The 13,334-nt window shown below is 51.9% G+C and overlaps 2 protein-coding genes and 1 pseudogene across 8 annotated transcripts in view; 1 reads left to right on the forward strand and 2 right to left on the reverse strand.

The window, feature by feature from the left end:
- Tmem91 (transmembrane protein 91) overlaps positions 1-1,416 on the forward strand; it is a 20,387-nt gene extending 18,971 nt beyond the window's left edge. For all 4 annotated transcript variants that reach the window (XM_047529671.1, XM_047529675.1, XM_047529673.1 and 1 more), the window contains 2 exons: positions 407-556; positions 970-1,416. In XM_047529671.1, coding sequence (XP_047385627.1) covers positions 407-556; positions 970-1,128 — 309 coding nt within the window. In that variant the 3' untranslated portion in view covers positions 1,129-1,416. The remainder of the gene's footprint in view (positions 1-406; positions 557-969) is intronic.
- On the reverse strand, positions 774-13,131 carry Exosc5 (exosome component 5). Of its 4 annotated transcripts, XR_007105522.1 has the most exons (8): positions 12,922-13,131; positions 7,446-7,559; positions 6,853-6,974; positions 5,487-5,627; positions 4,286-4,375; positions 3,447-3,540; positions 3,099-3,191; positions 776-1,178 (listed from the first exon to the last, which is right to left on the reverse strand). XR_007105522.1 is itself a non-coding variant. In XM_047529670.1 (7 exons), the coding sequence occupies exons 1-6, from the start codon at positions 13,067-13,069 to the stop codon at positions 3,448-3,450; spliced, it is 708 nt and encodes a 235-aa protein (XP_047385626.1). In that variant the 5' UTR covers positions 13,070-13,131; the 3' UTR covers positions 774-3,191; position 3,447. The 4 variants fall into 4 exon arrangements, 2 of the variants coding, with proteins under 2 accessions (XP_047385626.1, XP_047385625.1); XM_047529670.1 differs by having other exon boundaries at positions 774-3,191; XR_007105521.1 differs by having other exon boundaries at positions 3,099-3,540.
- LOC124966978 (lysM and putative peptidoglycan-binding domain-containing protein 1-like) lies at positions 9,131-10,181 on the reverse strand (annotated as a pseudogene).
- Positions 13,132-13,334: the final 203 nt, after the last annotated feature.

The raw sequence follows: 13,334 nt of genomic DNA on the forward strand, positions 1-13,334 counted from the left end.
TATCTAGAAACTGAAGTTTTCAGCAGTTTGGTTTGTCCTAATAATTTAGGACACTGGAGCATTTTATAATCTCCCATCTTTTTGTAGGTTCCTGATGTCTGTCTTCACTTCAGGCACTTTTAACTCAGAGATTGTAATTATTTTAATTCAGAAATTGTAGCATTCCAATTGTGATCCATGACTGGATGTGTCAATCTCTTGAAAATGATGTGTAGGTGGGGCTCTTTCTGAACAGAACCCACAGCTTCCCCTCTAAGGGATCCAGGACAGAGCAGCCCAGAGCCCACCTCTTTGAACAACTTTCATGCATCTGGGGAGGTACTGGTCTTTGGTAGTGATGTGGGGCAGAGCAGTGGGCAGGGCAGGTGGGTGGAGATGCCCACCCAAGGCCCTCTCCTGTCCGCAGGATCCGTCATCCAGCGACAGCGACTCAGACTGGGACGGGGGCAGCCACCTCTCTCCTCTTCTACCCCATGACCACCTTGGCCTGGCAGTCTTCTCCATGTTGTGCTGTTTCTGGCCCCTGGGCATTGCTGCCTTCTGTTTGGCCCAGAAGGTCAGTCTGTGCGGGATAAGGAGGGTACTGGGTTTAAAAGGGAAAAATTCACACCCTGTATGCAAGAGGAGCCTCGCTGAAGGCAGCAGGGAGATGGGCAAAGGATCCCCTGGCCTGCCCTCTGGGGCAAGCCACTGAACTTCGCTATGCCTTCTTGTACTCCTCTATAAAATGGGAATAATTCCTGCCTCGGGGACATTGTGAGAATCAAGTAATCAAGTGAGAACAGTGGCATATAGTAACATGTTTTTATTAGTCACCCAGCATCCCCATTGCCCAGCTGTGCTGATTCACAGGAGGTGCTCCAAGGCATTGGAATACACGAATGAATGGTTTACTGGGTGGGGGAAAGGCTGTGGGAAGCAGGGTGGGAAGAGGGACACCTTGGTCACCACTAGCCACTGCCTCTACAGACGAACAAGGCTTGGGCCAAGGGGGACGTCCAGGGAGCGGGGGCTGCCTCCCGCCGCGCCTTCCTGCTGGGGGTCCTCGCCATCGGACTGGGCCTGTGCACATATGCAGCTGCGCTGGTGACCCTGGCGGCCTACCTTGCCTCCCGGGACCCGCCCTAGTTGCCTCCATGGCCCCCGCTGTGAACCAAGAGCCTGGCAGCCCAGTGCATCTGTGGGCAGGAAATGGAGAGTCCTGATGCCGCATCCAGAAAGGGGAGTGAGCTGGAGACCCCGTCCCATTCCTGGCCACCACTCAGGCAGCAGCAACGTGAGAAATTAAACAAGACACCCTTGCAGCCAAACTCGAGTCTGTCGTGTGTACGGGGCGGTGGACACAGTGGTAGTGTCTGAGACCAGGAAGGACCAGCCAGGGTGGCACGGGGGTGCAGGGTCCCCACACAGCAGGATGTTCTCTTCACGACAGTCGTTAGTAGAGGATTGAGCCTTAGTCCCCCACCTGGCAGCCATGTAACCTTGGCCCAAGTGACATCTCTTCCAGTCTCACTTTCTCTCATCTGTAAAATGGGGCTGCTTTTCTCTGCCTGTCAAGCTTAAAATGCATCCCACACAGAAATGGCCATCTGCTCTCTCCCTCTGCACTCTTCTGACAGCTGAGTGGCAGAAAGCAGCCCAAACTGCCTTAGGCAACAAAAGTGAGAACGCTGAGGTAGAACTGGACTGGACTCAGTTATCCGTCTGGCTCTCTGTTCCTGTGTCCATTTTGTTGTATGCCAGCCCCCATCATGGGGAAAGAAAACTTCCTAGCAATTCCAGACCCCTTTCCCAGGCCCTTCCAAATCAGATGGACCAGGCTTGGCAAGGATGGGACTCTACCATTCGTGGTGGCACATGCCTGTAATCCCAGCAGCTCAGGAGGCTGAGGCAGGAGGATCATGAGCTCAAAGCCGGCCTCAGCAAGTTAGTGAGACCCTGTCTCCAAATAAAATACAGAAAAGGGCTGGGGATGTGGCTTAGTGGTTGAGCACCCCCGAGTTCAATCCCTGGTACCACCCAAAAAAGAAGAGAACAGGACTCTAAGGAAACATGAAAGTCCTGGCACCGGGCAGGCAGAACATTGTCTGCAGAGCACTTAGCAGAAGCAAAGGGAGAGCTCACCAATTGGGCCTGATATCAAGTAATAAAAAAAATGCAGCTTAGTCTTCTCACTGTTTAATGCCATTATGATGGTTCTTGCTAGAAAATAGCTTTCCCCAGTTAGCCTTCCTCTGAGCATTTAATAGAGCACAATTTCAAGCTAAAGATATTTGAGCATTTCCTTTTTGGTTATGGGGGATGAAGATACTGTGGGGGGCGGGGGAATGGGGATTCTGTGAGCTAATTCAAGCATGTGAAGCCACAGCAGAGGTCTGACACACGAACCCCCCCACACCAGGGGCCTGCCAATGCAGCCCATGTGGCCTATTGGCTCTTTAGCTCCCTGCAGTACTAAATGCTCCTGGGGAGCAGTCAAAGGGCAAGTAAGTACCCCCATGACCTCCAAACACCCAGGGTGCCACCATGAGCCTCAACTGCTGCTTACAGAGAGATGACATCCAGCCTTTGGATCTTCCTGGCATCCCTGGGTTTTATCTAAATAGGAAGGGTTCTGAGACTGGACTCCGTGCGAGATGCCTGTTCCTCTGCCGACTGGCTGGTGACCTCGGGCAGCTAACTGGCTTCTGAGCTGGTTCCCTCATCTTCACGTGGGGACTAGCACAGCCCCACCTCATGGGGTTGCTGGTCAGTTAAAGCTGCACTTGGCCAGATTCCTCCTGTGGCCCACAAGGTCCCACCTTTGAGGTCCCATGTTCACACTGTACTTATTTCCCTGACCCCATCTCCCCACTCCTGCCCTTCTTGTTCCACTCATCACACTGGCTGCCTGGCTGGTCCTTGACCCCTGGGGCACTCCCTCCTGTTATGCAAGAAATTGCTCCCTTTCCTCCCGCAGGGATCCCTCAGGTGTGCCCTGCTCGATAAGGTGTCTCCACTCACGTATTATATCTGCCCTCCCCAAAATGACTCTCCCAAACTCTTGTTCCCTATTTCCTGTTTTTGTCACATTTACCAACAATTTTTTGGTTCCTCACCCCATTGCTTCTAGAACACAGGACCAGGGTCTGTGGTTCACTGCCAGGGTCTCAGCATCCAGCAGGGCCTGATGCAGTAGGTGCTCGGCAGACCTTGGTTGGAATGAATGGATCCTCACTCATTCATTCAATTCGGGTGAGCTCCCTTTAATGTCCTTGGGAGGACGGGCCTATAACCTAGGCTGGGGCTGTCCAGGGCCAAGTCCCCTCCCACCCCAGTAGAGCCCCTGCAGTCACTGTGCCTGAAGCCATGAGGGCACAAGGACAGAGGGGCGGCTGGGTGCTGGCTTGCTCCAGCCTGGAGGTGGTGGGCGGTGGCAGCGGGAGGGGCGCCCTGCCCTGGCTTGCCTCAGCTCTTGGAGTAGCGCCTCTGCAGCGATTCCCGGTAGAAGCGGAAGACGTGTTGCGAGGCAGCCTGGGCTGCAGCCAGGCACTGCTGGAGCTGGGAGGGGAGAGGCGAGTCAGTGCTGGGGCCTCGCCCCACACCCACCTGCAGCCCAGCAGGCCCAAGAGGTTCCCGAACCCCACTGACTCCCGGGGCCCCCAAGCCTACCACCTCCCCTTCCTACCCCAGGCAAGGCACATGGTGAGGGGATTATCTCGAGTGCACTTATTTCCCACTTCATAAGCTCTCTTAGTGGAGAGCAGGAGGAAAATGCTTCAGGGATCTGAGGCTGGCCGCAACCAGACCTTAGACCAATGGGAGTAGCACTCAGACACCCTGGAAGACACCCCCCGACCTTGCAGAGCCACGCGCCTCAGAGCTCACAGAACCGGACAGACCTTGGGATTTAGAGCCAGGGAGTCAGAGACCCCCAAATCTTTACTGCCACATATTCCTAGGTCTGTAGGAGTGCCAGGTTGGAAATGCTACTGGAGACCTCCTGGCCCCATAGCTCCAAGCTCTGTACCTAGAGTCCCTGCACTCTGGGGGGCTCCTGCCTTGAGCTTGAACCTGGGGGCCTTCAGATGCTCTGCCTCCCACTTTCCAACTGTGTTCTGCCTTTTTCCCTATCTCACAAATTGGGCTTCCCTCCAAATTTCCACAAAGGTTTCCATGGTTACAAACGTCGAACGAAGTCCCCCACCCTGCTTGCCGACAGGGAGGCAAGGAAGGAGTTGGGACAAGACCCCGTGTCAGCGTGGGAGAGAAGGTTCTGGCTTCCACCCCCACCCTATCCTGGTACCTCAGCATCAGAGTAGAGCCCCTTGGTGGTGGACATCAGTAGCTTCCGTTCCACACTGTCGAGAGCAAAGGTCAGGACTGCTCGGGCCTCCTAGGGACAAGAGGCAGGAGGTAGTGGGGCACCTCAAAGTTCCTTTCCCACAACAAGGTGCTCACATCTCGAGTGCAGCTGTTTTGTCTACATACTACTCTGATCCTGGGTTGCAGTTCTTTACCTTTCCTTTGTAGAACTGGTCCCCACGTCCCTTATTCCAGTCAGGTACCCCACCTGCCCCTTAGGGGAGCCAGTGCTGGTCATTTACCAGGCACCTTTCCACCAGCCAACCCCTTTACAGGCTCTGTACTGCAAGGGCTGGGGACCAGTGGACTACGTTCTTCAGACTCCCTTGCTGTTAGGTTCAACCAGTAAAAAAAATCTCTTGGGAGATGGGGAAGAGCATCTCAGTCCTCATCTGACAGTGTCAGCTGCTATAATAGCCAAAGAGGAAATGTGGGTCCTGCTCTTCAGCAGCCAGGAGAGAGGCAGGACATCTTTTGTGCATCCAGCACCAACTGCAATGACGTCTCCAACAGCCCAGCAGGGGCCTTCCCCTTTGCCTCTCAGACTCTTCCAACATTGTCCCCTATATTAAATTCCTCCATCTTAAGTACCCCAAGTGTCGTTTTGTTTTCCTGATTGGCTATGACCATGAGCATACCCCAAAAAGAACCCCAGGACACTGCAAACCTGAGTGGATCAAGAAAGCTCTCCAGCCCTCTGATTTTTTTTTTGGCAGTACTGGGGATTGCACATGCTGGGCAAGCGCTTTATCACTGAGGTATATCCCTACCCCAGCCTCTTAAGATGAAAGGATGGGGCTGACGGAGGCAGCCTCAGTCTCAGGAGAGATACTGGGCAGAAAGAATGAAGCCAATGCACAGAAAAAAAGCAGGGGTGAGAAATGAAAGAAGGAAATCCGACTGTTTGAAGTCCTGGTTTTAACTAGACCTGTTCTTTCAGGGTTTGGAAACAAAAGCCAACAAATTCTTGTTTGGTTTGTGCAAGTCTGAGTTGGGCTGCAGCACTTGCAGCCGAGTGAACCCTGACGAATGGAGCAGGGCCTGCCAACTGGGGCTGAGGCGTGTGCGCCAACTGACTTGGAGACAAGTGAGGCCTGGAGGAGGGCAGGCAGAGCCACCTGGCCACAGCCCTTCACACCTACCTTTTCTTGCTTGACTGTGGGGTCTAGAACCAGGGTCCCATCAGAGTCCAGGGCACAGGTGACCCCACAGAAGAGAGCTCGCATGGGGACACCTGCATCCACTAATGCCATGCAGGCGGCATTCAGGCAACAGGCCAGGAGCTGAGCACAACAGGAGCAGTTAAGAAGAACATCGACTGCAGAGCCCACGGCAGACATCACTCACAGATCCCAGAAAGGCAGCACGGCACGGGGGATAAGCAGCTCTGGGATCGAGTAAGCCTGTCTCACACCTGGCTTTGCCATCTTTCAGCTGTGTGACCTTGAACAAGTGACTTGCTCTGAGTCTCAATCTCATCTGCTACAAGGGATCATGATATTTAACAAGCATATACTAAAAGTATATAACAAGTATCTTCAGGGAAACAGTGTCAGAAGGAAGAAACCTCCCAAGGTCACATGAGAGAGGCACTGGCAAAACCAGGCCCAGCACCCAGGAATCTGTCCGCCATCCCCGACACCAGGTGATGGAGTCAGGGTGGAGGGAGGAGCCGTCATTGCTGCTGCCTTGGCAGGGGGTCACAGGCTGGAGCTGCCTCAGTGTCCTCATGTCTTTCTTCCCCAGGCTTAGCAGAGTGCAGAACGGCTTTGGCTTTATAATCAGTTCCAGCCCTACCACTAAGCCTGTTGCTTCCTCTGGGCTTCAGTTTTCACCTCTTTAAATGGGTTCCTGACAGGCTTTCCCTCCTTCCATCGGTACAGTGCCTGCCTGAAAGGGCCACGCACCAGCAATGCCCTGTAGAAATGCCCATTTCTGGTCCTCATCCTCAACCTCACTTGCCTTAAAGCACAGGGATCTTTCAAGGCGGAGGTCCTGACCCCTCTGCCCTGCCTGCTCAGGGTTCTCCCAGTGCCAAGAACCTGAGACCCACATTAAGGGGCAGGCTGGTGGTCACTGGCACAGGCTCTGTGGTCAGACAGACCTGGGCGAGTTCTGCCTCTGCTGCTGTCCACTGTGTCCTTAGTAGGCAAGGCACTTCCTTTCTCCGAGCCTTGGTTTTCTCATCTGAAACATCTGCCAAAGTCCTTGGGCTCTAGAACCAGATGGCTTGGGCCCAAGTCCTGGATGTGCCACTTACACAGGGAACATAAAGGCACTTGATTTATGGGCTGAGAGGATTCAATGGGTTAAAGTGTCTAAGGTGCTTAGAACAGTGCCTGGTACACAGTAAGCACTTAAGCTGTGTCTGCTTTCCTTCTTTTCCAGTTGGTGCCTGCCAAGTGTCTGGAGGTTTCTGGCTGACAGAGTGTTACAGAGACACCAGCAAGGACACCGTCAGGGTGGTTCTGGAGTACCTCCTGTCAGAGGTGGCCAGGGGAAGGATACAGAGCCTGCATCGCTGACAACCTGAAGCACCACGGTGATGGAGGTGCGGGGGTGCAGCGCTCCCAGCACTACTGCCTCGCACGTGTTCCTGATTAACCGCTCCCGGCTCTTCTCAGCTACACCTAGGGAAATTGAGGGGAGATAGTCAGGTTTCTCCTTTCTATCTGTTCCCCCCCACTTGCCCCACCACCGAGAGGAAAGCCCTGTGAAAGGTTCCGTGCAGGACAGAGGATTACCAGTGGGAAGGGGGCAGGGCCTGACTGCTACCCACCCACCCTGGCTACCATCAGCACGCCAGGAAGGAACACTGGGGAGTCTTGTGCTGCTACCCATGGCCACTGCTATCCAGACAAGGGGAGTGAAGGAGACAGGGTAAAAGGGCAGAAAAACAGGGTAAAAGAGGAGCTGGAGGTGGGGAAGAGGACAGAGAGGGAACACTGACAGATACTGAGACGAGGCAGAGTTAGAGAAAGAGGTGGCAACAGCAGAGAGGTGACCAGGCGGTGCAGTAGAGACTGGGGAAAACAGGCAGGAAGGAGCTGGGCAAGGTCCCAATGGACTGGACCTTCAGAGGGTTAGCCGGACCCAGTTACCAGGCAGCCCAATCTTCGGCCTCAGGATCACTTCGAGTGTAGCCTTGTTGAAGATCTCTTTGCTGACCTTCACCTCGGCTGGCCCATACACACCGGCCAGGACAGAGGTATCACCTGAGGAGACAGCAGGGGAAGCTTTAGACAACCTTCCCTGCTTCTGGGGCCCAATGTGCGGCATGTAACAACAAGGGCCCTGATGGCCTGGGCTCCCCAGGTCACCTCCATTTGTTGGAAGTGATTCTTTGAGGACCCACTTTACTTCTCTCTGCCTCCACTTCCTCATTTATAAAACAGGATAAGAGCCGCCTCTCCCTCTTAGTGTTCTTGTGAGCAGTAAATCACAGTTCAGAGCTCAGGGTGCAGCTCAGTGGTAGAGCGCTTACTTGCCTAGTATGTGCAAGGTCTTGGGTTCCATCCCCAGCACGGTAAGAAGGGAAAAAAAGTGTGCTTCACTCAAAACACCAGAGGACACTGCCCGGCCCAGGTGGAGAGCACAGTAAACTTCGGCTGGTATTATTCACTAACCTGGTCCCCTCACCCCGCCAGCTCAGTGTTTAATCTCTGCAGTTTCTTATACTTAGGATCATCACAGAGGAAAGGAGGCCTATACACCAATCTCACGCTCCATCTCCCCCATATGAACATGAAACTGAGGCATATTTCAGTATCACTGAGGTTCCCTGGCCTGCTTCTCTTTAAGAAAAAAACAAACTGTATTGCAGACCAGTGCTACAAACTGCAAATAAATATGCAGCAAGAACAAGGTCACAGGCTCCAGTGGGGACAGGGTGCAGCAGACTCTCTCACAACCGCCAAGGCAATGCTTCTACCATCCTTCCTCCCCTGCAGGCTGAGCTGACAGGTTAGAAGGGAGAACTGGAAGAAAAGAGTTCAGGTCCCTACGCTGCTGCTGCTTCTCAGAGTTCCAGAAAACTGTAGACTGAACCCAAATCCTTCACTTTGGGGCTGGGGAAAGGACGCTGCACAGACCACCTTTCTCCATGGTGGCGCTAGACCATGATTCTCCCTTCCTCAACAGCTTGAGTAAGGAGGCACTGTTTCTGGGTTCCCCTCACCTCAGAGCTACAGAAATCCCATTTTCCAGGTAACAGTGGGAGTTAGATATAGGAAATACTACTTCAATATAGCATCAAATGAATTAGGCAACGCAGTTGGAGATGGGGAGTAAGTTAAGAGGGAGCATCTGCTTCCCTGCTGTGAGGCCAGAAAATGGCAAAAGGTAACAGGAACGTAAAAGGAACCTTCTGAATCCAAAGGGTTACTCTAGATTCAGCCCGAGAACTGGAAGAGGGTCTAGGCCCCATTTCCTACTCTTTTTTATTCTGGTACTGGGGATTGAACCCAGAGGCATTAAATCACTAAGCCACATCCTCAGCCCTTTTTATTTTGAGATGGGGTCTAAGTTGCCTAGGGCCTTGCTAAGTTGCTAAGGCTGGTCTTGGACTTGTGATCCTCCTGCCTCAGCCTCCTAAGTCACTGGGTCCATCTCCTACTCTTGACAGAAAAATGCCCCAGGACGAGGAACTCTTGGTGGACAAGGAGGCTAGGGAGGACAGCTGGAGCAGAGGGAGGCAGGCTGGTAAGCCATGTCCTTGGGTCTCACCTCAGGCTCCTCTCCCCCTGTTCCTTCAATGTCCTACATCTCTCAGCCAGTTCTGGGGACATCAGAATTTGAAGATTTCATTCTCCTGGTCCGATAGTGTCTGGACCCAAGAGGTCTGGGTCAATGGCACAGGACCTAGGACTGCTCACTGCTGCACCTGAGGGCAGTTCAAATGGAGCCCGCGCCTTCCCCAGGCACCCCGCTTTCCTCTTTTTTCAGCTTCTGAGTGGCAGCTTTCTTTGACAGGCTCATCTGTGAATCAAGCTTCTTAAGGAAATCGGAGGCAGAGGTTGAGGATGGGAGTTGGGTAGGGCCTCTGGTCAGGTGTGGGGAGGACTTCATCCTAAACCTCTCGTTTCTTCCTCTCGACTGAGTGTGGCTGACTTCACACTTACTTGGGTGTACCTCTTCCTCTGCATCTCCTTCAGAATTCCAACCAGTGAACAGGTCTCTCTGGGTTTTATCAGGATGGGGACGTAGAGGGTTTTTCTCAGGAAGATGGAGTCATTAGTATTCAGGTGGTTTGCACACTTGATCTGTTCCATCATCATATGGTATTTAAGCACTAGTCCAGCTGGGGTGTCTCTGGGTTCCAAATCATGCCCCAGATGTCTTTCCTTCACTGGGGAGCAGGCTGATCGCACCAGACTTCTGTAGCAAGGAGCCCGGCTCATGGAATGGATATTCAGAGAATTCCTTTCCCCTTCTCTCTCCTCTCCCAATGTCTCCCCACTTTCCCCAACACTATGCCCACCTTCCTCCCCACCCCGACTTCTCCCTCTAAGCCCATTACCCACAAATCTATCAGTGCCTGAGTCGCTCAACATTCCTCCAACTTTTGACCCCCCCCCACAACTCCTTGCTACTTCAACCTCTGACCTTTGAACTCTAGACCCCTTCCTCAAAACTCTCCTCAGTTTGTCCCCAAATCAGGTAGCTAGGTCTTGAGGCACCCCCACATTCCAGCTCTGTCCCATTCCAAGGTTCACATGTTAGGGCCAGGAACAAATCAGGCCCACCCCAAGTAGGGTGTGGCCAAAGATGAGGCGCGTGAGGATTGCGAGTTTGTAGTACACGGTCAACTCTGAGATCCTGAAAGGTTAGCTCTGCATCAGGCAGCTTACACTCTTAAACTCAGGCGCCACAGACAGGTTCTTGTCCCTCCAAATGCCTTGAATCCGCCAAGACGTTAGGGCCTGGATCCAGCTGAGCAGTAAGCTCGAAAAAAGACTTCATTTCCCAAAAGGTTCTGTGTCCACAGGGCTGATATTATTAACTTCAACAGTAATTTTTCCTGAAAGCGAACCTTCCTCCCTCTTATTGAAGCTGGTCTCAATTCCTCTTTCCAAAGCTTCCCCCAGTCCAGCGCTCATCCCCAAATTCTGCAGTAGCCCAAATACCTAAGAAAGGGATACATCTCTGGAGGTGGGAAGTATCCTGACTCCTGCTTATTTCCCGAGAGCAGATATGAACAGGTGAGGGGAGGTAAGACCTGGAAAATAACAAGCCTGGCTTCTAATCCTCTCTGCCTCCCCCTAGATCTTGCGGGATTTTGCTAACCTCTTTGGGTCTCAGTTTTACCATCTCCAAAATGAAGAGACTGGATTCAAACAATAATGGCTTCCAAACTTCTCTGACTATAACTCCCATAAGATATACATTTTAAAGGACAACCCAAAACACACAAATTTGTGTAAATGGAATGAAGGCAGCATAAAACAATTCTACTCTTAACATTTTCTTTTCTGTTCCACTTAAAAATAATACTGGTTGCAACTCATTAACGCAGTGGTTCTCACCCTGGCTGCACACTAGGGAGTTTTAAAAGATTCCTATGCCCAGGTGCTTCCCCCAAGGCTTCTAATTTAACTGCTCACAGGTGGGGCACAGGCCCTGGATGCCTCAAAGTCCCTCAGCTAATTCTAACATGTAGCCAAGCCTGCAATCTGCAGTGTTAAAAAACAGAGCTGGGCTACAGTTCAATGATACAGCACTTGCCCTACATACACAAGGTCCTCAGTTTGATACCCAGAACCGCAAAACAAAAAAACAAATAAACAAACCACAGGTGCTCTAGCCCATGCTTCTAAACATTGGCTTGCAATCAGAATCGCTGCAGGACTTGATTTAAATATGAAATGCTTGCTTCTGCCAAGCACGTGCAAATCTGTAATCCCAACTTGGGAGGCTGAGGCAGGAGGGATTGCAAGTTTGAGGCCAGTGGGCAACTTAGCAAACAAACACAAAAAAAGGGATTGGGGATGTAACTCAGTAGTAAAGTGCTCCTGGGTTCAATTCCCAACACTGAAGGGGGAAAAAAAAGCAGGGCCAGACTAGGTGTGTGGTTGGTTCTGGGGCTCTGTATTCTTACAACTTTGCCAGAGATTCTGAGGCCAGAAGTACTTTTTGAGAGTCTGCAAGGATTACCATTTGCTCCAGGGCTCTGTGGGTTTCAGTTTAGAACAGGGAAGGGGCTGCCTTTCTCATTATTTTTTAAGAGACAGGGGTTGCCCAAACTGGTCTGGAACTTCTGGCTCAAGCTATCCTCCCTAGTAGCAGGGACTACAGGTGCTAAGTGCCGTAGTGCCTTGCCTCCTCTTCCTTAGGTTCTAAGAACGGTCAGGCATCTGAAACCAGCAAGAGAGGTATGTTGCAGGAAGGCCTGAGTAGGAGCTGCTGAACAACTGAGGAATTCTCTTCCTAGGAAACCCAATCTACCCTCACATGGGAGATGATGACCTTAGCTCCAGAAGAATCCACCTTGAAGCCATATTCTTACCCAAGCAGAATTAGATTCTTGCTGGGGTTTTTATTCCTGTTACTTCAGATGAACTGTTACACCTGAGCAATGGAGTCCCTATCCTCTTGTCTTCTCCAGGATGTGACTCCAACAAGTCTCTCCTCTCTCCACCCCACATTCATCCCATTTACTTGATCCTCTCACAGCAAAATTCCTGAAGTGCTGTCTCCACTTGCTGTCTGTTTTTCCTTACCTTGACTCAATGGCTCCACTGCAGCAGATTGTCAGTGTCACCAATGACCTCCAAATTATTGACCTTCACATGATCCAGCCTCTCAGAGTGAAATAGCTGGTCAGTCCTTATATCCCAAACACTGTTTTCTCTTGGTTCCAGTTACCACCTTCTTTTGGTTTTTCCCCTGTCTCACTGGCAGTTCCTTCTCAGTCTCCTTTGCTAGCTTCTCACACCCTGTGAGCTCAAAGTTGGAAGGGCCTGGGGCCTCTTCTCTTCCACCTACAATGATTGACTCATGTGCTGAGATATGTACCTCGGTAATGGGATATTTGCTCAATTGGTGGGGTGGGAGTGAAGAAGATATTTGTCAGCCCAGGGTAGGGACATCATCTTTGAGAAGTATTTACTTGTGTAAAAAAATTTGCCATGGTGTAATTATAATTAAGCCTGTGGTGGTGATGTGCTTGTTCAAGTGATATTTGTGCAAATGCACATATGTGCCTCAGAGATGATGTAGGGCCCTAGGATGTGTATGTGAGAGGCAGGGGAAGAAAACTAGTGAAGGCGGATTATTTACCCTGTTGAGATTTTTCCCTATTCTGGAATATTAGCTCTAATGGGGTGGTTCGCCCCTGTCTCATTCTGAGAATTTTCTACCCGGTGGAGAAAACGTTGCAGTCAGGAGGGAGAAATGTGTATCCCGCTGTATCTTGAAGTATTCACTCGGATCAGAAGTTCTGCATCGGAGCGGGGGGCGGGTATAAACCAGCTAATATCGCAAGATGGGCACTCCATTGTAGGGTATACCATAGTCATTCTTCAAGACAAATACAACCTAGGTATACGTGGCTCGGGCAATTTTGGGTTAAGTTCTTACCTTGCAGAAAAGAAGCAGAGCCATCGGGCCGGGATAGCAGGTTCTGTTCACAAGCAAAGTGCCGGAGGCTACAACCTGGGCCCCGAGGGCTGGACTCTGTTCCAGCCTCACTGCAGACCTTGGCGTCAGCACGCATCGACCCCTCCATTTCCCCAGATCCCACGTGCTGGGGGCCGGCAATGTAGCTTCCGCACCGTTGGGCGCGGCGCGCTTGCGTACAGACTGCGTACCAGTGCGCACGCGCCTGGCCGGAGCACAGTCAGAATTGGCTCCCGCACGTGTCTCAGCGTTTACCAACAATGTGGCTCCGCCCAATCCCACCTCCCAACTCTGGCAAAGCCATTGGACAATCGAGAAAAGGGGGCGTGCCTTGGCGTGGGCTCATCCTACCCAAGGCCCCCCGGCCCTAAACC

The sequence above is a fragment of the Sciurus carolinensis genome, chromosome 16 (assembly GCF_902686445.1).
Source record: "Sciurus carolinensis chromosome 16, mSciCar1.2, whole genome shotgun sequence".
Taxonomy (NCBI): Eukaryota; Metazoa; Chordata; class Mammalia; order Rodentia; family Sciuridae; genus Sciurus; species Sciurus carolinensis.

Coding starts and splice junctions, on each gene's coding strand:
- Exosc5 (XM_047529670.1), bottom strand. CDS start 13,069: ATGGAGGGGTCGATGCGTGCTGACGCCAAGGTCTGCAGTGAGGCTGGA. Junction 6,975..7,445: donor GCCGAAGATTGGGCTGCCTG/GTAACTGGGTCC, acceptor CAATTTCCCTAG/GTGTAGCTGAGAAGAGCCGG. Junction 5,628..6,852: donor TTGTCAGCGATGCAGGCTCT/GTATCCTTCCCC, acceptor TGTTGTGCTCAG/CTCCTGGCCTGTTGCCTGAA.